The 24,480-nt window shown below is 43.7% G+C and overlaps 1 protein-coding gene across 3 annotated transcripts in view; it reads left to right on the top strand.

Moving 5' to 3' along the window:
* Positions 1–3,208: 3,208 nt before the first annotated feature.
* The window catches only part of ppp3cca (protein phosphatase 3, catalytic subunit, gamma isozyme, a), a 128,577-nt gene continuing 107,305 nt past the window's right edge, over positions 3,209–24,480 (top strand). For all 3 annotated transcript variants that reach the window (XM_084337925.1, XM_084337926.1, XM_084337924.1), the window contains exons 1-2: positions 3,209–3,553; positions 21,549–21,746. In XM_084337925.1, coding sequence (XP_084194051.1) covers positions 3,493–3,553; positions 21,549–21,746 — 259 coding nt within the window. In that variant the 5' untranslated portion in view covers positions 3,209–3,492. The remainder of the gene's footprint in view (positions 3,554–21,548; positions 21,747–24,480) is intronic.

Below are 24,480 nucleotides of genomic sequence, written 5' to 3'. Positions count from 1 at the left end.
CAAAGTGTCGCGGTCCTGACTCCTGAGAGTGTCGGTCGGTGCTGTGGTCCTGCAGCTGGATGCATCTCGATTTCTGTTGTCCTCTAATCACCTAAATGCGTGAATACATAAACAAGCCGCATTTCTCGGAGACGCTCTCTGATTGGCCGACGCCTGTTTCTACACTGGTTAAGCTTAGACACTCTTTCGAAGTTGGTTAAGGTTAAACTTAGAGCATGGCGATAGAACGCCAGGTAGTTTGCAGGCTGTTTGACGTGGAAATTGCAAAGACACAACTCGTCACGGTCACGGATTGGGCAAACGCGTCAGTGGCCAATCAGAGAGCGTCAGTCAGTGCCAATCAGAGAGAGTCTCCGAGAAATGCGGCTTGTATGTATTCACGCCACCTAAATACACCCAGCTGTGCTTCCCAATTGCCCCAAAAGCCAAAACCCCTTCCAAATAAAAGCATTTAGCTGAAACTCATAAAATATGGCTGTTGTAGTGCCGAGAGATGGGAGACGGAGACGGTAGCTCGAGGTAGAGCGAACAGCATTTATTGGGTACACAAACACAACATGCTACTGCTACATTGCGTGCACTCGACTGACCCGTGGTGGCAGGCAGTGCCACCTCCTATAATGTCCGGGCGGAACTCTTGTTCCTAACAATAGTTCCGTGGGTGAATTATGTACCATTAACAATCACTACACAAGCCCCCCCAGAATTCAACCATGGTCAAAATCTCCACGGCGGGGAGAGACCACGACCCGGCCGCGGCGTGAGCGGACAACCCGGGGCGCGGTGCAAGCGATTGCGCCCTCCACGGCGCCCGGGGGCATGAACCGGCCACGGTGAGTGCGGAAAGCCAGGGTCGGGGAGGTAGGGGCGGCGCAAGCGCCCGTGTCCTCCCCGACACCCGGGGGCACAGACGTCGACGAGGCCAACGGCGGCTCCGTCGTTGGCGGGTCCCGGGGTAGCGGCGGACGGCCTCGGCGGGGGGAGAGGGCCAGCTCTAAGGGCTGGGAAATGTCTACGTGGGCGGGTTCAACCTTGTGGTGGTTGTACCCCACCTCAAAGGCGAGCCTTCGCCAGTCCTCAGGGGCCTGTGGGCTAGGGTGTCCGGTGGACAGGTCACCCAGCAGCGTCGGACCCGCGTGACCAATCGCGACGTCCTCCAGGCGTAGCCTGGAATCTGCAGTCCCGAGGGCCTGTATGTCGTGGTCGGAGGCCTGTTCCGAGCCCCTGTTGACGTAGTCGAGGTCCGGCTGTACAGCTCCGATGACGACGTTGGGCTTCTCGGCGACGTGTCTTGACTCAGAAAACGTGAGGGGTTCGTGGTCGGTGAAGGCTGTAAGAAGGCCGCCGTATGCCGCCTCATCGCGGACACATGCCAACGAAGCCCGTGTCTGTGCGTTTATTAGGCGGCCATGTCTAATGTCCACGAGGAGACCGTGTGCACCCAGGAAATCTGCCCCCAGTAGTGGGAACGAAATGTCGGCCGTGATGCAGTCCCACGTGAACCGCTGGCCCCCAAAACACAGTTCCACGGTCCTTGTACCGTAGGTGCGGATAGGGGTATCGTTGGCGGTCGTCAGGCGTGGACCTCTATTATCGCCGGCGGTGTCCTCTTTCGTAGCCGGCAGGACGCTCCTCTGAGCTCCGGTGTCGCAGAGGAATTTGCAACCGGAGAGTGTGTCTCTAATGAAAAGCAGCCGGTCCGACATACCCGCGCTCACCGCTGCTACTGGGCGCAGGTGTCTGCGTTTCTGCGTTATGCCGAAAGTGCAAGGGGAACGGCATCTCGTCGCCCTGGCGCCGAAACGTGCGTGGTAAAAACACAGGCCTGCGGCAGCGCTGCTCCTGTTCTTCCTCGCCCCTCCCCCCTGCGGCGTGTAACCGCGAGTCGAGGCTATTAGCCCTGGGGTAAAGTGTCGAGTGGCCAGGTAGAACCGATCTGCCTCCTCTGCCAGAGCACGGGGATCCACAATGTTTGTATTGGCTAGTGCCGTCTGTACCCGTGGCGGCATGTGTCTGAGGAACAGCTCTTTAAATAAAAAGTTCGGCTGCTCGGCGCCCAGCAGGCTCAGCATCATCTCCATATGCGCCGACGGCTTGCTGTCTCCCAAGCCACGTATATCCAACAAGCGCCGGGCCCGCTCAGACGGCGACAACTCGAATATTCTGAGTAGGTGCGTCTTAAACGCCTCATATTTATTCCGTGCAGGCGGAGCTGTTATGAAGCCTACCGTCCTCGCCGCTGTAGTGCTCCCGAGGCTCGAGACGACGTGGTAATATCGCGCGGCGTCGTCGTCAACCCCTCGTAGGGCGAACTGCGCCTCCGCTTGCGCGAACCACGCCGCCGCAGAATGCTCCCAAAACTCCGGCAATCGAATAATAACGGCATCGTTTGCCATGTTCGGTTCGGTCCCTGATACTTCAGCGAGACCAACGTCAGGGTCACCAGTGTAGTGCCGAGAGATGGGAGACGGAGACGGTAGCTCGAGGTAGAGCGAACAGCATTTATTGGGTACACAAACACAACATGCTACTGCTACATTGCGTGCACTCGACTGACCCGTGGTGGCAGGCAGTGCCACCTCCTATAATGTCCGGGCGGAACTCTTGTTCCTAACAATAGTTCCGTGGGTGAATTATGTACCATTAACAATCACTACACTGTAAACAAATTAACTCTACAAAAACCACATAACAAATAAATATATTAAATAAATGTGAAAAGAAATAGTGAATAGCTCCCCCACCCCACACAAACTTATTTGTCGTTTTGAATGCGCACCAAACACATCCACGTGTTAGGTTTCCATGGCTACGTGACGTCACATCATCACCTCCACCATGTTTGTAGGAAACACGCCTCTCTCCGCAGCGAGCGACTGTCACACTCAGATTAGAGTTTAATCCGAGAGGAGGGGGGACGGTGGTCAAGAAGAAGACGCTTCTCGATCACCACACACACACGCACTCATTCAAAACGCTTTGGATTATATTGTTATTTTTTGGCACGCGTAATGGAGCGGTAAATAGAACATGGGTCGTCATCATTCGGGTTGTTATTATGGTTATTCTATGCCAATCTCATTGCTATAACGTTAGCTCGCTATAGCCTCCTTGATATAACGGGTAAAAAAAGTAAGACATCGGATTAGCTGCTAACGTTCGCTCTCCTCCAGGATTTAAGTTGCTTGTATTTTATTAATGTTGCTGTTGTTGGCAAAAGCTTGTTGACATTGGCTCATACAAGCAGTTAGTATAGTAACTATAGCTCGCTTTGCTAAGGTTGCTGCTTTTTTTTGTATTTTTTATTTTATTGGACAGGAAGAAACAAAAAAGCAAACATCTTTGACTCCAGCACCGATAATAATAACAACACGGAGTTGTCGTCCAAATCGATGTGCTAGCTGGTCTTCAAACTAGCTAGCGATCTAGCATCGGGTCGAGATTATTTGGACCTGGATTTATTATTAAATCTCTCGAGAAGAAGAAGCAAACATGTCGGGAAAAGACAAGGACAAATCAGAAAAACAGTCCACCACAGAGCGGCTGGTAAAAGGTGAGTTGTTTCCTCAAATGTTTTGCTATAGTTATAAGTGAAGACTAACTGGCGAGATAAAAAAAAGTCAACTAACCAGTTTCATAATAGCGGCGATTCTTTATACTCTTTTGTGAAATAAAGCTCTACTCTGTACAGTCCCCTCCCCATCATAATATGTGACATATACGATATGCAAATATACAGTACTGTTACCCATAGATCCTGACAGAGTATATACATATTATGTATATACTTTGTCAGGATCTATGGGTAACAGTACTGTATATTTGCATATCGTATATGTCACAAATGTAACATTACTAAATACCTGTGTGTCATGTATGTCCCTATGCCATAAATGTCATGATGTCATGTATGTTGTATGTCATAAATGTCACTATGAATTGAAAATGGGGGACCCTGATGTAAACAAGACTAAAGTCTTTCTCTGGTCTGCATCCCCTTAACAATTGTGTGTATTGAGCTGTACTGTATTGTACCCATTCTGCAATCTGTTAAATAAAGTTTTCATTCATTCATTCATTCATTCATCCATTCATTCATTCATTCATTCATTCATTCATTCACTCTGCTAAGGTATAGGCAGCCACAACAACATGTGGTGTTAATGCAAACAGCCTGTTATTAATATACTCTGCGCCGAATAACAGAGTAGAGACGACACCTTGACTCATTCAACATGACTTTATTTGTTAGATCGTTGGCACACGTGGTGTCATTTGTTTGATAACAGAGCAGGGCCGGGGAATGAGCATTGTTATTATGCTATTGCTATGTCTCTGGAGTGGTTTCCACTGTCGCTGAGAGAACAATAATTTGCCATCATCATTATGAAGGAAATCTAGAAAACGAGAGGCAGATGAGTAGCTATTGCGCGCCCCGCCCCCTCCCTATATTGTGGACATCTCCATTTCTTAATTTGGTGTTCTATTTGCTGGTTTAGATCCAAGGTCTTGTAAAAATGTTCAGCTTGTTTTCAACATCTGGAGGAGACTAGCCCATCTGCAACCCATAGCTAGAGAAAGTTTGACAGGTCTGCAGTTACTGTTATTATTACATCGACGAGGTGGAAGCCTGCACTGTATGTACTGACAGGACCGCATTAGCTGTGTCTGCTCAGGACGGGGCCATCCATCCATCCAAGCTAGTCAGCCAGCTCCCTAGGGAGTCCACCTCTGCCAAACAGCCCTCAACCCTCCCTCTAGTCAAGTCAAGTCAAGAGTTTTATTTGTCACGGCATACGAGTATACAATGAAATGTGAAATAGTAAGGGGAGTGCTGGGCTGGGAGTGCGAGAGTGAGTGCCCCTGGCAGGTGGACTGGAATGCTCAAGTGTACGCCAGTAGGGAGAGGGTGAGTTAATTGTGGAAAGAATCTCCCCAGTGATGTGCCCAACATGGCCCAGTGATGTGCCCAACATGGCCCAGTGATGTGCCCAACATGGTCCAGTGATGTGCCCAACATGGTCCAGTGATGTGCCCAACATGGTCCAGTGATGTGCCCAACATGGCCCAGTGATGTGCCCAACATGGTCCAGTGATGTGCCCAACATGACCCAGTGATGTGCCCAACATGGTCCAGTGATGTGCCCAACATGGCCCAGTGATGTGCCCAACATGGTCCAGTGATGTGCCCAACATGGTCCAGTGATGTGCCCAACATGGTCCAGTGATGTGCCCAACATGGCCCAGTGATGTGCCCAACATGGTCCAGTGATGTGCCCAACATGGTCCAGTGATGTGCCCAGTGATGTGCCCAACATGGTCCAGTGATGTGCCCAACATGGTCCAGTGATGTGCCCAGTGATGTGCCCAACATGGTCCAGTGATGTGCCCAACATGGCCCAGTGATGTGTCCAGTGATGTGCCCAACATGGTCCAGTGATGTGCCCAACATGGCCCAGTGATGTGCCCAACATGGTCCAGTGATGTGCCCAACATGGTCCAGTGATGTGCCCAACATGGCCCAGTGATGTGCCCAACATGGTCCAGTGATGTGCCCAACATGGTCCAGTGATGTGCCCAACATGGTCCAGTGATGTGCCCAACATGGTCCAGTGATGTGCCCAACATGGTCCAGTGATGTGCCCAACATGGCCCAGTGATGTGCCCAACATGGTCCAGTGATGTTCCCAACATGGTCGTGGAGGCAGCAGGAGTGTGGAACGGAAAGCATGGGAGATGGAGAACTGGAAATTGAGAGGGAACAAGAGTGAGTGTTAATGGAGACAGAAGAGAGAGAGATGTAAATGAATACATCAACATTATGGGAAATGCGCTTACTGTCTTCTCCAGGGTCTGACAAGAAGATGGATACCAATTTCCTCTCTGTGTGTTCAGTAGAAAGCTGGATGCAAGCTACGGACCACCTGCCTAGCTCAAAACTCTGGCAAAGGTGTTTCAGCCAGATAGCTTTTTACTGAATGCACAGCGAGGAAACTGGTATCTATCTATTAGTTTGCCTTGCATTTGAAGTGCATTTCCATAATGTTGACGTGTTCCCTTAACGTTTGGTAGGGATAGACCTATTGTCTTTATTGGCTGTGTGAGAGGGCTTAGCTGAGACTTGATAGCTCGTAGCCTAGCTAAGACTAATACTGCTCCTCTTGGTTAAGCTCCTGGTATGATGTGGTGACCTACAGTCAGTCTCCTCCCTGGGCTGTAGATATAGCCGTGACAGATGCAGGTGTTAGTGTTTTGAAAAGTATTTGAAAACCAAGGCATTCGCTAGGCTACATTTTGATGGGCTTTGTCATATTTCATTCCTCACACTGATGTGACACGGGGCAGATGTCAACTTTGACATTGATTGAACCAGAATGCCGCCACAAGTCCGTCTGCATTCAAGGCCCAATTATGTCTGAAAGGCAGACGGGCAGAGCCCCGACGATGGTGAATGTGTAGCCTACTGCCACCCCCGACATGTGATTGACTGACGGATACAACCAATAAGCCTGGGGCCTAGCTATTTAATTTGGGTGAGTAATAGCCTCCATTCAGTGATCATTAGGGCGATCTGAAGTGGGACTTTGTGTTTATCTGGTGATGGTCCCCCCTCAATTCATCTCCACTCAGCCGTGTCTTTGTAATTCAAAACCTCCCCACATTGTGCAGATTGTTGATACAATAGAAAACAGATTGTATGGCGGGCCTAATATCAATGTCCAAAACATGATCATGAATGGCAGCGACGCCAATGGTACTAGTGGTAAACAATACTGTCTTTGTTTCTTGGGTTGTTTTTGTTGTCATGCCAGACACCGACAGACAATGTGTGGGTGCGTGTAGTGCAGCATTGGCCCCAGCGCATGTCTGTCATCAGCCATATACAGTAGCACATATTGATGCTAATGAACCCTTTCACTACCACACTACATACGGTTAACCCTTTACTATCACACTTAACCGTCTGTAGTGTGATAGTAAAGGGTTAACCTTCTGTAGTGGGGTTGTGAAAGGGTTAACCCTTTGTCGTGTGGCAGTGAAATGGTTAACCTTCTGTAGTGTCGCAGTGAAAGGGTTAACAGTTTGGTAGTGCGGCAGTGAAAGGGTTAAACCAATCTGAAGTGAGGGCAGCAGCAGCCTATTTTGAACAGGACATTTTTCACTGTTGGGTTACAGACGTTATTTATTGCCATTTTTGGAAAAGCTCAGCTCACGAGGCAGGGTATTTGAATCAATCAAGGATACAGGCTAAAGCCTACATTTGTGTGTGTGTGTGTGTGTGTGTGTGGGTGTGGGTGGGTGGGTGGGTGGGTGGGTGGGTGGTCTCACTGTCGCCTATGGTCATTCAGTAGAAATGACCAAAACCTTCTGGACTGGAGCTTGCCTCCAGTGTAGCTACTAGGCTCTTAAATAAACACACTCTGAATCTGGAAGCCCCAGCTAATAGAGGCTTTACCTAATCTGTTCTTAACACTCGTACCTCAGCTTACAGTTCCTTTTTTGTGGCCTTGGAGGTCCATGAGTGCTTACCGTTTATTTATACCACACTTTTCAAAGCATGACAGCTTGTCCTCCTGATCATAGCTGGGTTGGCCAAGTTGGAACGGTGTTCCAGAGTTTATTACACTGCAACAAGCCGGTGTCTGCGTAGCCGTAGCCTAACCCACATCCTTCTCCAGCACCCACTCACTGAATGACATCAACCACAACCTGTAGTCTTTTGGCGACTGGCTACGTTGATCCATTACAAAAACTGTGAGAAAATTGTGCGTTTTGCAGAAACGATCCGCTTTTCTAATGGAAGGTGACGTATATCCATCGGTTCCAAAAGTTCATCCTCTAAACTTTTCTGTACGTCAAAACGGACACAAATGTGACGGAGATGGGACACATCATCGGCCCTGCCCAACAATCGGATACTCCTCATTGAAAAAATACATAAATAAATGGGTGTAGACGGACAGACACAGTGGATCATTGTAACTGGGACCTAATGCTCTGTAGCTGACCATCATTACTAATAGCAGAAAGATGCATGACCAGGCCCTTTTACCAACAGGAATATCAAGCTATTTTGAAAACAAGCACACATTTTCAATAGCTGCAACCGTGTACGTGCACAGCCCGTTCTCGCTACATATTATAATATTTCAAAGTTATATATTGACATATTTACAAAAATATACAATGTGTAGTAGGCCTACGTATTACAAATAATAATTTACTTATTTGATTTTCAGAAAACCTTTGAGCTCCTTTGCTGGGGTAGAAACCTGGGGTGCTCACAAGTTTAAGGTAACATTGTGGTTAGGGTTATGGTTAGTTTAAGGCTTAAACTAACCATAACCCTAATCCTAACCTTAACCACAATGTTACCTTAAACTAACTCAAACCTTATTGCTTAACCACACTGTTACCTTAAACTAACCCTAACCTTAACCACAACTGTTACCTTAAACTAACCATAACCCTGGCTGACCCTAACCTTAACCACAATGTTACCTTAAACTAACCATAACCCTGGCTGACCCTAACCACAATGTTACCTTAAACTAACCATAACCCTGGCTGATCCTAACCTTAACCACAATGTTACCTTAAACTAACCATAACCATGGCTGACCCTAACCTTAACCACAATGTTACCTTAAACTAACCATAACCCTGGCTGACCCTAACCTTAACCACAATGTTACCTTAAACTAACCATAACCCTGGCTGACCCTAACCTTAACCACAATGTTACCTTAAACTAACCATAACCCTAACCCTAACCTTAACCATACTGTTACCTTAAACTAACCCTAACCTTAACCACAACTGTTACCTTAAGGGGTCTCAAACTCAATTTACCTGGGGGCCGCTGGAGGTAGAGTCTGGGTGAGGCTGGGCCGCATCAAATATTCCAGAAAAAAAGGGTTTCAACTTTCAAGTATTCCGAAGAAAAGTACAACTGATCCAATCTTCTCAACCTTTAGCAATAACATTTCAGAACATGAACGGTTCTTCAGAACATAGGCATCTCTTACCTACTCCTTCCTCTTATGTCTTCCCCCCTTGTGTGTCGTCAGGTTTGTCAGGCGCAATACATCTTCAACAAACTACCCCTTTGCCTCATCATAAAACCTCACAAACACCAGCAACTGAGCATTCTCAATGGTGTCAGTGGACTCATCCACAGCTATGGAAATGCACTGTGCATTTTTTTTTTTATTATATCACAAAGCTGTTTAATCAAATCACCAGCCAGTATTTCAGTTATTCTGGTTGCTGTGCTATCTGAGGGGGAGTTGCGTTAGTTTGCCTTCAAACATGGTCTCCATCACTTCAGTCATACATTATTTTATTATGTATGCATCAGAGAATGGCTTCTTGTGTTTAGCCAACACCCATGCCACTGAGTGAGGACTTGGTTGCTTTTTCTCGTAGTGACATAGATTTAACAATAATTCTGCTTGCAGCTAGGGATGCACCGATATGAAAATTTGCCACCGATACCGATCAACTAACACAATCGGCCGATACCGATACCGATATTTGTGGCAAATTCTTTTAAATATTTTTTTTATTTTTATTTTTTTTATTTGTTTTTTTTGTAATATATATATATTTTTTTATGAAACTACTGTATATTTGTGTTACAAATTGTGCTCACCGACATGAACATAGGCCTCTTTACTTACTTAAAAAAAGGAAAATCTCTCTCCCAGTATGTTCTGCAGGGCTGCAGCTAGATACTAGTTCTCCCAGTATGGTCTACCGGCTGGGCTGCAGCTGGATACTATTGTCTCAACCAATGAAATTTTGATTGACAGTCGATTCTGCCAATTACATCACACACCGCTTCCCGCCTCTGCTGTTACCACCAATCGGCAAGCGCGTATACATTTTTTACTTACGCTTTTGTCCGCCATTGATTTTGAGTTGACGAGAGGTATTCTACAACAACAACAACGCCGCCGTTTAGCTTTTAGCTCCGCAGGATGACTTAAACGAGGCATAATGATTTTACTGCAACGAAGGTTATAATAAAACAAAGCCTTTCTATACATGTGTCTGATTGAAAACTTTATTAACAGATTGCAGAATGGGTAAAACTCAGGGCTATATGAGCAACGGAAGGAACTGAGCTAGTATGAACGCATAATGCTTGCTACGTTCGGGTAAATAATATAAGATAAGATAAGATAAGATATTCCTTTATTAATCCCCTTGGGGAAATTCCAGCGACACACACATACAGCTCAACGTCTCATTAATAATAACATCACAATCATTACATTTTTACAGTAACAACGGCACAGCATAAATTCAACAGACATGTACATTTGTTGACACATGTCATCTACAGAAAGCCTGAGACGCCATATGCGATAGTCAGGCTGCAACAACACTAAGTAGTACATGAAAACAAAGTGTCGTCGCACCAGGTGGCGGGAGGGAGGGAGGGATGGAGGGAGGGGCGGGATCGGGGGAGGCTGGGGGATAGGACTTGGGTAATGAAACAGTCTTAGGGCCCCCCCTCCAGCGCGCAAACTAGTAGGCTGCCGTCCAGACAAGGCATAGGCGCCAGGCGTACACGCGGGAGGGGGGATTGGGTAGAGAATGGTGGTGGAGGGAGGGGGGACGGGGGCCTCATCAATCTTATCTCCCCCAGACAGCACAGCTCGTTCCTCCTCGATCCTGGTACCGCTTCTCCGAAATCGTCCCCCCGCACTGACCTCGACCTTGGTTGGTTTCACAGCAGAATGGGATAGGGGGGGGGGGGGGGGGGGGATGATACATGCAGCTTGAGGCAAATTGCTGCCATATGATTAAAATTGGGTTAATTTATATTAATCATCATACCCCCTATTAGCACGGTATGGTGGCATATCTATTCTCACGTCCCTAATTTCCGTCGTGATGTCCAGAATGGCCTGAGACCGCGACAGTTCCTCTGCGTGGTTGGTAACAAGTCTCTCAAGAATAGTCTTCAGGCACGATTGTTCATCTGTGTGATAGATTTCGCCCCGTTCCAACATGGTCTTAGAACTCAATTGTTCATCACCCCGCAGAGTGTTAAGGTCAGCGATCTTTTTATACAGTTCCATTTGGTTGTCTTTGATCCCGGCCATGTCCTTGGCCATAGGATTCAACTTCTTCCGAATTAGATTCAGGCAGTACCAGATCCAACAGCTGACGGAGCCCAAGCCGAGCAGCATGACAATTAGAAGATATACGTCTTCAACATCGTTTATCTCCAACGGGAAAAAGCATATCGCAAGCCATTGCCCGTATGAATTTATGGTGTATCCCGCTTGATGGCTCCCGAGTGGGCAGAGTGGATCGTCCGCATTCTGCCTCCTCGTCGAGAATATGCGATCAATCGCTGTAAAAGCCCAGCTTATTAGATCCATATTACGGTTTAAAGTTGAGTTGATTCTGCTGTAAAAAGAAAAAGGTCAGCACGGCCGAGCGGTTCCAGGGAGGGGCAGATCCAGGCTCCAGGGAAAGGGAGCTGTAGAAGGCTGGTACGGACGTCTCTGGGTGGATAAGAGAAAGGCCTTGAGCTGGTCTTGTGGAGGGTGGGAGAGGAGTAGAAATGCGACTGTCTCTGGGAGAGGTAGGAGAGGAAGGCGTTGTGCAGGTCGTGAGTGAACTTTTTTTTGTCTTTTGATGCTACACAAATTGATGGATATTTATCGGCTACTGCCATCGGCACATTCGAGCTTATCGGCCGATTGCAGTCAACAAGGCACTTATCGGCCGATACCGATACCCGACCGATACATCGGTGCACCCCTACTTGCAGCTTGATATGATGATTTCATTCCATTTATTTTTGTGGTTCTTAGCACTGAATTTTGAGGAAAGGTTGCATCAAAATAACTGTTTTGTTTCATAGTGGCGTTTCAAATTGCCACTCTTCACAAGAGCTACAGGCATATTAAGCTAATTGGTTTGGTGCTGGGAGGATGAACGCATATTTTTCAGTCCATTCACATTTGAATTGCAGTGATTTTCACTGTCGACTTTTCTTTTACTGGCCATCTTTGAACATGCCATATTTTTCTACTAGCTGCCTGCTGGCGAAACTAGGCTACTAGCTACAGTACCTGCAGATTAGACTACCTGTAGATGCGCTGTCAACTCTCGCTCTGACTCGGACCCGTTGAAAGAGACGACATGCATTCCGCGAAGACCTGCCCTACTCTGCCTCTGATTCGCAGACTGTGGGTGGGAGAAAAAAACGCTGACCGGACACTGAATGTGATTGGACCAAAGCAGAGTAGACAGACGCAGACAGTGGAGCAGTGCAGCCGGACATGCAGAGCACTGCTTGCAGAGGAGATAGCGGAGAATTTTGAGGATGCCTGCCATACAGGATATATTTTCCTTCCACTTGGTATCACTCCGGAATCACGTTTCAACATGCGCTATGGTAGCCTAAAAGTGATAAAATAAATAAAACGTCCAACTCGCGCAACGACTCGGCAAAAAGTTGCGTGCGGGCCGCACTAACACTACACTTTGATGTCGAGTAGGGGGCCGCAAAATATCATCTAGCGGATCAGGGTGGTGGTGAGAGCACCTGCCCGCTACCACTTTTGCTGATACGAAATATAAAAACATTACTTATACAAGATGTAAGTATATTACTTATGGCTAGCCTATAACATAACGTACATTATGTACCTTTTTTCCTGTGGTCGACTCGACTAGTCATTTTTAAGTACGTTTTCTGATGAGACTGTCTTGGCATGCATTTATAAATGCCTGTATTCACACACACACACCCACACCCACACACACACACACACACACACACTTGACCTTCATGCAAAATGTCAACCTCCTAGGGCGAAAACTGTGGCCTCTAGAGGGTGGTAAATTGTATTGGACCGACAGAGTGGCCTATAGAGCTGCTGGACACAGCTAAAATGGTCAATACTGAGTAGGTCCATCTGTATACTACACTCCCAGTTTGCTATAATAAATGCATCTTTTTCCTCATGTGTTTGGAAAGCCCACTGACTCACTGTGATGGATGCTGTTTAGTAGCATCTACCTCTACAGTCATGCACCACTACATCACTAATTAGCCTGCCAACCCTCACTTAAGATCATTAAATCTTTCTCATATGGCATTTTGATTTGGCCTGTGTGGGTTTGACAAGCTGCTCAGAGTCTCACTCTATTTCTATTGTGTGCATTGGAGCAGCTTATCACTCCAGAGTGGTCCTGATCTCAGTCCAGAGATAAGCCTATGTTCTCATTTCTGACACTTGGTAGTGCAGGGTGTGATAGACTGGACTGGACTTGGGTAATCTATTGCAATCCAAAGTCCCTGTGTAGCCATGCCTTGTCACAGGATCTGTGGAAGTGACTTCTGGTGCTTCTTAAAGGAACACGCCAACATTATGGGAAATGCACTTACTATCTTCTCTAGAGTCGGACAAGAAGATAGATACCAATCATCTAGCTTAGCTTAAAACTCTGTGAGAGGTGTTTTTGGCCAACAGCTAGGCTATCTGATCTGTATACACTTCCATTAATCTGTGCTAAGCTAGGCTAGCTTGCAGCCGGATAGCTATCAGATACTGAAAACACAGAGAGGAAATTGGTATCTATTTTCTTGTCTGACTCTGGAGAAGACTGTAAGCGCATTTCCCATGAAGGTAGCATGTTCCTTTCGAGCTAATTGTATGCTGTACACATTACACCATCATCGTGCCTATTTTGTTTGCACAGAATGTATTCTGCATTTCACTACTTCACGCATGTAGAGCTAGTAGGTTGCTAACAGCTAGTTAGTAACTAGTTCTGCAACATAGCCTAATTTATGCTACTCTATCCTACTGTGTATTGTATTTGACTACAGCTGTGAGACTATGTTGATATTGGGGAGACTAGTAACACAATAATCCCTTTTACAAGGCAAGGCCCTGGAGGTCAGAGGGTTCATATCGGGTAAAGGCTGGGCAATACTGGACACATTAATACCTACATATTAATCACAAGGACATAGTGTTGTCAAAAATATCGAAGTATCGATACATATCGATACTGAATATTTAAAACGGCTTCGATACTCATTTCCCGAAATACCGATACTTTCTGCAGTATCGGTACCAGCTGGCGAGTGTTCTACAGCAAGTTGTTGACGCGCTGTTCAGAGCGCGCTTGCCCCTCCGCCTCCTCCGAGTCCAGCCTTCCCCCTCACAGAGCCGTCTTCAAACATTTTAGCTGAAGATGGCAAATGCAGAGCCTCCGCAACTTGTGCTTGTGGATAAAGAAAACAGCAGAAGTGCTGTTTGGAGGTACTTCGGGTTTGAAGTAAACAACGAAGGACAAGCTAAAAATGCCCCAATGCTATTTGCAAGCGGTGTTACAGAGCAGTGCCAGCGCGGATCTCCATAAAGAAATGAAAGAGATTCGTGACAGCTGCTCTTTCAACGTCACTGTGACTGAAGCATTAAACCATTAACTCTAGTTTAATACATGATACGTTGTCTACTGATGGCACATAATATCAACAGCTGATTCGTTGTAACGTTACAGCTATCAGCTAACGTTAGCTACTGCTAGCCGTTAGCTCCGTTAGCTTAGCTGGCCACCTTTTATAATTACTGCATGGAAACGGAGTAACGTTAACGTTTAAACGTTATGTCGAGGTCATACAATACTACAGTCGACATAAGGTTAACGTTACCCCGTTTCCATGAAGTGTTTAAATAGCAGCAATCTTGTTGAAAATGTAACGTTACTAAAATGCTCCGAGCATAGCTCTCTCTCTCTCTCTCTCTCTCTCTCTCTCTCTCTCGCTCTCTCGTTATCTTTAAATAAAAATCGAAACTGTTACTAACTGTAATACAAACAGTTCAGTTTGTCAGGTACATGCAACACAGATTACAGTGTTTACATCTGTCTGCTTGAGAAAATACCATGTTCTGCTTTTGCAATAAAAATGATTGAAGTGAGATGAACAGTTATTTTTAACACTTTGATCGCCATGGTTAAATTCATAATTTACCATCCCTAGCCAGCTCTATTTGTCTATGGAGAAGTTCCCCTTCTTTGCAGGGCTATAACTTTTTAAATTGTATTGCTAAATTGACATTATTATGGCCCATTCAATGTCCTATATCTATTGTTCAGGGTGTAGCAACGTTATACTTTTTCATTCACATATTCATACTAAAATACGGTCTAAAGTATAAGTATGTTTTTATCGTTTTCTGCAGCTTTCTCCAGAACTTGATTTATAGCCCCAAATGCATTATATTGCCAGATAAAAAATTTCAACTGGAGGTACTTCTAGAAGTTACTACGTATGATCTGATGTTGACCGGATGGCAGTGGAGGTTTCTCTATGACAACACGTGAAACACAAATTCACTCATAATTCATAATTATTATGAATTTACATATACCTATATATATATATAAAAAAAAAAAACTATATATATATATATTTTTTTTAAATTATTATTATTATTATTTTTTTATTATAAATGTTTTCCTCTGTAAAAAAAATGCCAGTGATTTTTTTTTCTTCAAAAATGGCCAAAATGTACAGCTCTGAGCAGGCCTGCACTGCAGTATTGCCTGCAGTAATTATTCGTGAAGAAAACTTCACAGGTGTGACCCATTGTTAAATAAATAATAAATAACAGCGAATCAAAATAGGCTATTAACTTCATCTAAGCACGGTCTGTGCAGTTAAACTCTTGCCATTGAATGGAGGATTGATTGATTGACAGCCCTTGACATCCAATACACGGAGGTTGAATATGATTGGCAGCCTTGCAAATCCAATCAGAGATTTCTGCATTGCAAAGTCAAAATGGGTCCAGCTGCATGTGAGGAGGATAGGTTTAGCTCGGGCCAATCTCAAGTTTCTCAAGTTTCTTTATTAGTTGTCATACAGAAGTACAGAATACTTTTATACAAAATGTAACATAAAGAAGCATTTTGTATAAAAGTATTCTGTACTTCTGTATGACAAATAATAAAGAAACTTGAGAAACTTGAGATTGGCCCGAGCTAAACCTATCCTCCTCACATGCAGCTGGACCCATTTTGACTATGTGAAAGTTGAGACTATGAGAAAGTTGTTGTTTAGTAGTTAGTAAGCTGTACAGCTATAACAAGTCAGGCTAAATTAAACTTTGCACCAACATTAGGACCGAAGTATAAACCAGCAACTGAGCAACATGAAGAAGTGGATTTATGCATCTGGATCAGAAAAAACGTAAGTAGGCTACAGTGCTTGTATGCTAACAGTAGCTAGGCAGCTTAGCCTACATCACAATGATAATCACCAAGCTAACTTACTGTACACACTGTAGGGCTGGGCAATTAATCGAAACAGAATCGCGATATCGATTCATAGACCTATGCAATCTAATTTCTAAGTTATGACTATTTTCTTTTATTAAAAAAAACGTTTTTTTTTTTTTTTTTTTTTTATTATTTTATCTGGGTTGAACATGATTTGTGGAACTCCCTCTGGTGTTGTGGTCGTGGTATTCACTGACCTTTGGGAAGTATTTCGACATGCACATGGGTATCTTAGTGGTGTAGTGTATCTTGTAGACCAGGCCCATTGCAAGTTGCTGTACTCTGTCGTCTACTCTAAGCCATCCTAGGTTATCAAAGTGGACAGGGGTGAGGTGGGTTTTAGGAGTAAGGTCAAGCAGTAGTCTGACCAGTTTGTTTTGTGATGTTTGTAATCTTGTTTTTAGTGCCTTTGAGGTGCTATGGTACCATGAGGTGCAAGCATAGTCGTAGTACCCTTGAATGAGTGCTCCTGTTAGAGTCTTCAAGGTATTCTTGTTTACCAGAGAGGAGATCCGGTACAGGAATCTAGTTCGTTGGTTGACTTAGTTTTATTACATTGGATCCCATTTTGTCACAGGAAAGATTTGCCTCTATAGGATGGAACCCAGGTAGGTAATTTCATCTTTCCTTTTAAGATAAGATAAGATAAGATATTCCTTTATTGATCCCCTTGGGGAAATTCAGGCATCATAGCAGCATGGGGGAAGGGGGGGGGGTACAGGTAGTGAAAACAACACAAGCAGTGTAAACAAATAGGTCAATATAATTTACTATCTAACTAACTGAAATATACATTATTCATTATTCACAGTATCCACATAAGGTGCAGTATGCATAAGGTAGTGTTATTGTCCTACTTGGGTTCCTATTAGTTCTAGGTCGATGTCTGGCAGCAGTCGCTGCCCACTGTTGTGGAGCCTGATGGCCACTGGTATGAAGGACTGTCCGAGGCGGTTAGTTGAGTGTCGGGGGGGTATGAGTATGTGGCTTCCTTGTCACCTTCACCTAATTATGTTTTGATCTGGTCAGGTGCGCTGTCACCTAAAATGTTTTGATCTGATCAGGTGCGCTGTCACCTAATATGTTTTGATCTGGTCAGGTGCGCTGTCACCTAATATGATTTCATCTGGTCAGGTGCGCTGTCACCTAATATGTTTTCATCTGGTCAAGTCCGCTGTCACCTAATGTTAATATGTTTTCATCTGTGTCCACTGACACACAGTGGGGGATGTTTTAAAAATATTATTTAATATATAATATAATATAATAATTTGTGCTTCACCTAAAAATTTGGTCAGCAGCCTCCACTGCCGGATGGGCGGGGGGTCGTTTATAATTCCGTGGGCAACGTTATATCATTCATCTAGTGTGGGTCATATGATCATCAGAGCAGTTAGTATAGCAGACATTAGAAAATAACGCTGAAACTCACCGTATCTTCCTCGCGCAGAATTTTTTCTATTATGGGATGTCGAAATATCCGATCCATTTCCAGGTTGTATAATAGTATATACGTCCAAATCATGTTGTTTATCGAGTTATGTGCACCGATCGGTGTTCACTGTGTCAAGATGGAGTCCTGCTAATGATAGCGAGTGCCCGGACGAAATATGGGTGAGCACCACTTCATCCACGTGACTTCCTGTTGGGCGATCTGCCGATCGGCCACCAGATGGCGCTCTTGAACCGTTAGAGAGTTGAGTGGAGCTCAGCAGTATATCTCAGGTCCCCGGGAGAGAAATATGATTTCGATCACAGATTTTTGAAATATTGATATCAAAGACGTGTTACGGCGTCTTCGGCAGAATGAGCATGGCGGGCAATGACGAGTTTCGGCGTTTCCGGCGATTAAAGTGTTAAATGTGTGATCTAAAGCTAAACAAAGGGTTTTAAAAGTGTTATATTTATCTTCTCTCATAGTACCAGAGAGAAGCTGAGGAGAATCAACCAGCAACAAAAGCTAAATTTGTTTAAAAAAAAAAAAAAAAAAAAAATATATATATATATATATATATATATATATTTTTTTTGTATCAAAATGGTATCGAAGTATCGATACTTTTCAAGGTATCGTATCGAAGTCGAAATTCCAGTATCGTGACAACACTAAAGGACATGACTATATCGTCTTATAATATGTATGCAAGATCACACATTGGCTTAAATAATACAATTGAGGTTCATCACACCAAACTGCATGGTAACAAACCAAAACTCCATAATTGAATTTTCAAATGCTATTTCCCTCAAATGTTTCAGTATTTCAGTAGTATGTAATTCTGTGAGCAATATTAGGTAGGCCTGATATTTGCTTGTTAATGACATCATTATTAGACATTATTACCCTAATCAGGTTCAACCATTGTTTTGAAGAAGTGTGTGTCATATCATGATGAGAAGATACTGTCTTCCTAATCAGCACAGACCGCATGCATGAAAACTGGAAATTAACCTTTTTTTGCACTTGATGCTGTATGATGAACTCCATTACTGACCCAACTGGTTTGGCTGCTGCTGCAGTGCTAACCAGTAGGACTCGGCGATATGCCCAAATTATATTATTTAGTTTTGACTGTATATCGGTATTTTACAGTAAATACAAAATTACAATGTGACATGATGATCTTTTTTGTGTCTTTATCTTGTAATGTAATTGCCATGGTCCTATTTCCTTCAAAATGGTCTTAATTGTGGTGTGGCTGGTATTCTAGAGGTCTAACCCTTTCACTACCACACTACAGACGGTTAATAGGTTAACCCTTTCACTACCACACTACTAGGGCTGCAACTAACGATTATTTTGGTAATCAATTAATCTGTCGATTATTTTTGTCATTCGATTAGTCGACTAATCTAACGATTATTTTTGTCACACCCTCAATCTCTGCTTCCTGTGGGCATGGCTCCTTCTCCAATGCATGTTTTACCTCGCATGCTCAAGTCTGCACACCTGTGAATGTCACCCTGTTGTCCAGTCCCTCTGCCTTAACAGTTAACTTAACATAACATGATGATCCCATACCAAATTAAAATAATGACGCATGAAACATTTGAATTTGGATCTTAAGCAACTTTAAATCAAAATGTATTTGAACAATACAACAATCACTCATAACAAGATAAATAAATTAAATAATACAAATTAAAGTGGAAGTGTTTAAATAACAAAAAAAAATATATAGCAGACTTCTTAGCTTAACATCCCAGGGAACTAATGGGATAACTGGGGATGTTGTTTGCTCCTGACAAGAGTCTCAAAGTCTGGGGTGATGGTAGACAAAGCAACTCTGAGGTCATGCTCAATGTCCAATCTGTTCCTCTACTTTGTCTTCAGCTGGACCAGAGCTGAGAAGCCACTTTCACAAAGATAGGTAGTGCACATTTTTATTTAAAAATTTTTACGAGTACTAATCGACGCAAACATTCTGCGTCGACGAGTTTTTATGATCGACGTCGTCGATTATGTCGACTAATCGTTGCAGCCCTACACACTACAGACGGTTATTATCCGTCTGTAGTGTGGTAGTGAAAGGGTTGACCTTATGTAGTGTGGCTGTGAAAGGGTTAACCCTTTGTCGTGTGGCAGTGAAAGGGTTAACCTTTTGTGTGTCGTAGTGAAAGGGTTAACCATTTGGTAGTTTGGTACTGTGGTAGTGAAAGGGTTAACCATTTGGTAGTTTGGTACTGTGGTAGTGAAAGGGCTAAGCACTCGCCTACCACTGCAAAAGAGACCCGCAGGTTACGTTCCTGACGGCGGTACCTCCCGCTCGGTCAGTCGTCCCTCCAAACACAACGCTTGGCACAGTGTTCACGGTGGTGGGAAGCTGGTCGTTGCCTGTTCAGCAGTGAGGGGATCTCTGGGGGAGATGGCGTGAACCTCGGCATGTGTTACGCTCTCCTAGTAAAACTCCTTGCTGGTCAGGTGTATGTATCAGAGGTAATCTCCCCAGACTCGACAGTAGGGTATAGCGCAATGACCAGGGGGGAATTGGTATAATGACTAAATTAGGGGCAAAGGCAAGAAATAATGTCATATTATGGACAATGGGTGTAGTAGAAATCCATACCTTTTTACCATATTCCGTACCTTTCTGTCCAGTTAGGAGATCATCTGTGTGAATTTGCGTTAAACATTCACATGTTGCGTGTCTTCCTGCTCAATTGAGATTATTATTTAGTGTTACAACTTGGGCAGCGAGATATCATCACACACAAGTTTTTTTTTAACCATATGTAGAGTGGTAGTGAAAGGGTTAACCTTCTGTAGTGTGGTTGTGAAAGGGTTAACCCTATGTTGTGTGGTAGTGAAAGGGTTAACCCTATGTCGTGTGGTAGTGAAAGGGTTAACCCTATGTTGTGTGGTAGTGAACGTGTTAACCGTCTGTAGTGTTGTACTGAAAGGGTTAACCTTCTGTAGTGTGGTTGTGAAAGGGTTGTCGTGTGGTTGTGAAAGAAGGGTTAACCTTCTGTATTGTCACAGTGAAAAAGTTAAGCCGTTGGTAGTGAAAGGGTTAACCTTATGTAGTGTGGTAGTGAAAGGGTTAACCTTATGTCGTGTGGTAGTGAAACCTTCTGTATTGTCGCAGTGATAAATAAATGTATACTCTATCTGCCCACTCAGTGGAGTTGGAAAGGAAGCACCCTCACATGTAGAATGAGAGACGCATCGTTTCGATCATGATAATGCATAACCTCGTCGCTGTTTACGGTCTCTGTTAAAAAGGATTGCGAGGCAGATTACTGGAGGGGGGGGGGGGGGGGGGGTTCATGTGAGGTGACAGGACTTTGACTCCCTTGTTGTAGGTATCTTTCATGGTATATATTATCGATTCATAAACGGATAAACCTGTATTGCCCTACAATATATGACTCAACCCTCTTGTGACTATACCTTCAGATCAGATCAGCCAAACTAAACACTGCCTCTCCTGTCAGCACCTTGTGGGAAGGCGGCTCACGTTCCCCCTCCAGAGGATCTCCTCGCTGCTAGCTAGTCGTGTTCGTCTCTCATTCTACATGTGAGGGTGCTTCCTTTCCAACTCCACTGAGTGGGCAGATGCATACATTTATTTTTAATAGAGGAACAATCTGTGTACATATTAGTGGACCAATTGAACCCATCTTGCCCAGAGAGAATGCTAATGAAAATTTGTTGAAATTCAAGAGTCCCAATTAGACATAATTGAGTTATCCTAATGGTTGGCCCTTTCCTTCCCCCACAGCCGTGCCGTACCCTCCGCAGCAGAAGCTGTGTCTGAAGGATCTGTTCGAGGACGGCAAGCCCAACCCGGAGGTTCTCCGGACTCACCTCGTCAAGGAGGGGCGGCTGGAGGAGGAGGTGGCCCTGAAAATCATCAACGACGGGGCCAACATCCTCCGTCAGGAGAAGTGCCTGCTGGAGGTGGAGGCACCCATCACCGGTAGGCTGATCGATGGGACCGAAGGGACTGGGGTTGGGGTGAAGTGCTCATCAAAGAGGGTGGCTAGTCACTGTAACTGACTTAATTACTTGGATCATCTTTTTTGAGAAGGCGAGTTCACCACCATGGCATATGATGATGTAGGGCTGGGCGATATGGAAAAAAATCATATCGCGATAACGATATGATAATGTTATCATATTTATCGATATCGATAATTATCGAAATTGTTATAAGTATTAAAAAAAAAATAAAAAAAAAATGTAATTAAAAAAAAAACAGATGTATGTTTATTTTGCAGCAATTCTTTGTCGTTGCTGCCATCTTTAGTGTTACATCCCCTCACACTCCAGTTCTCAGGCTGCAGCTGGTTTAAAAGCGAAAGTAAACCGGCTTCTCTGCTGGCTGTGGCTCCAGGGGAGTTGAACAGTTCTGGCTCTGCTAGTTTATTTTCGATCTTTTGGCGCTTTTTTGGTGGACAAACCACCGCACTCGTGACTGGAGTCTAGCTCTGCTAGCACACTTAGCCTACTGTGTACAGACGGTTTCAAACTGTATTTTAAATTAGAAAGCAAACAAAATAAATGGACAAGAGAAAAATAAATCTCAATTTGGTCAGTATTGTCATTTGGACAAGAAAAGCCATTACTTTAAGTTGCATGCAAGAAAGACAAGTCTGTCCACTGTCTCTGGTTTTAAAACTGCCCTGCTGCAGGTAAAAAAAAAAAAAAACGAAATTTCGATATTCGATATCGATTATTAAAATATATCGCGATATTTATCGCTATCATTATATCGCCCAGCCCTAGTCTGTACCCTAACTGGCACGATATACGTTATAGTCCGTGCAGGTTTTGGTGGTTATTATTATCATATCATATCATCTGATGATGATATGATATGATATGATAATAATAACCACCAAAACCTGCACGGACTATAACGTATATCGTGCCAGTTAGGGTACAGACCCTCACCTGCACCTTGTGTATATGGCTTACTTTTATTCATAGTATTCAGATGACATTTTAATTAAAAATTTTATTCTATATTTATTGCAACATATTTTATAACTGATAGGGCATACAGACCCCATCTGCACCTTTTGTTTGCACTTATTTATTTGTCTCATATTTTTATATTCAGATTTAATTATATTGTTTACACCTTTTTATTTTCTCCTATATTTATATACAGATTTAATTGTATTGCCTATTTCTGTCTTTCTTCTTACTCTGCCCATTATACGTACCTCCCACTCTCCCCTCCCCCCATGCTGCTACAGTATGACGCCTGAATTTCCCCAATAAATAAAGGAATATCTTATCTTATCTTAATGCTGTAGTAGTCTATAGCTCCTTAGTGACCACATGGCTGCAGAGTAGAGGTGTGTTCTTCTCTCCCCCACGAGATGGTATATGGGGGCATGGACTTGGCGTCCAACAGGGTTCGCACAAGGTCCTTGAAGTGCTTAAAGTGCTTGATTTCTTTTACCACAAAAAGCCTGGATTTCCTTGAAAACAGCCCATGTTTTAACACTTTGACTGCCACGCTGTTTGGTTAAAGTTACACTTAGAATGCCAGCCTTCTAGTCGTTTCACTATGTTTGCGAAGCTGGGTGTGTGTTCTGTATTATAGCTGTAGAGACACGGTGTGGCTCAGGACTGTGATCGTTAGAAAAACACGTTTCAGATTAGGTAAAATAGACATAGAATGTACCTTACCTTAGCCAGAAGGTATTGCAAAAGAATAATTGTATTCCAGATGGTCAAATACGCAGTGATGGGCAAGCTACTTGGAAAATGTAGTAAGCTACACTACTAGTTACTCTCGATTAAATATAGCTCAACTAAAATTGAAGCTATCCCCAGAGAAATGTAGCAAGCTACACTACAAGAACATGGCAAAAATAGCTAGCTACATCGGCACTACTTTTTTTTTTTCTTACTTCATGATCAAGTTTCCACCAAACAAATAGGCAGGCAAAAGAAATCTCAGTTTGATTGTTTATTATAAAACTGAAACAAGCCCTCGGTCTGGCTTTTTGTGTCATCCTTTTAACATGAACTTGTATTAATGTACCTTGCGGTACCATGTACAAAATGTTAATAAAGTATGAGGAAAAAACTGTGGAAACGTAATAAATAAAAGGCAGTGAAACAATAATCAAATAAACACCAAAATATATACTATCTCTATTGGAACGGAGACTTTTCAGCACAGGATAAACTACTGTTTCAACTCAAACCACAGTAGCAAAATGACAATAACCTGGCCAAAGAAAAAGTGCAAGAAACATTTGTCTAACAAAATAGACATTAACGAAATCCATCTTTACATGGGTGCAGCCTCTACAAAAGAAAAGAAAGAGACCATTTTGGTCAATGTTTGATCAGTTTTTATAGTATAGTTTGTTGATTACTTTTGATGCAGTAATGGTCTTTTTCTTTTCTATTCTATCTTTATGTATTATTTATCCCTAAACTCTGCATTTTCTGGCTGCCTGATACCCTCTCCTAGCTGAAACCTGCCCACTTTATCAACCAAAAACACACTTCTTCAATATCTGAATTTTAACTAATAATAACTTTGTTACTGCATTTGACTATTATGCTACCATGTCTATGCTACTACCAACTATGCTAATATGTCTATACTACTACAGTATACACTCAGAGTATAACACTCAAGCTCGACACTGCTAGACAAACAATACTACTTATCCTTGGCTGCT

The sequence above is a fragment of the Notolepis coatsorum genome, assembly GCF_963971535.1.
Source record: "Notolepis coatsorum genome assembly, chromosome: 2".
In the NCBI taxonomy this organism is placed as follows: domain Eukaryota; kingdom Metazoa; phylum Chordata; class Actinopteri; order Aulopiformes; family Paralepididae; genus Notolepis; species Notolepis coatsorum.
This window is presented reverse-complemented; position numbering and strand designations above follow the sequence as displayed.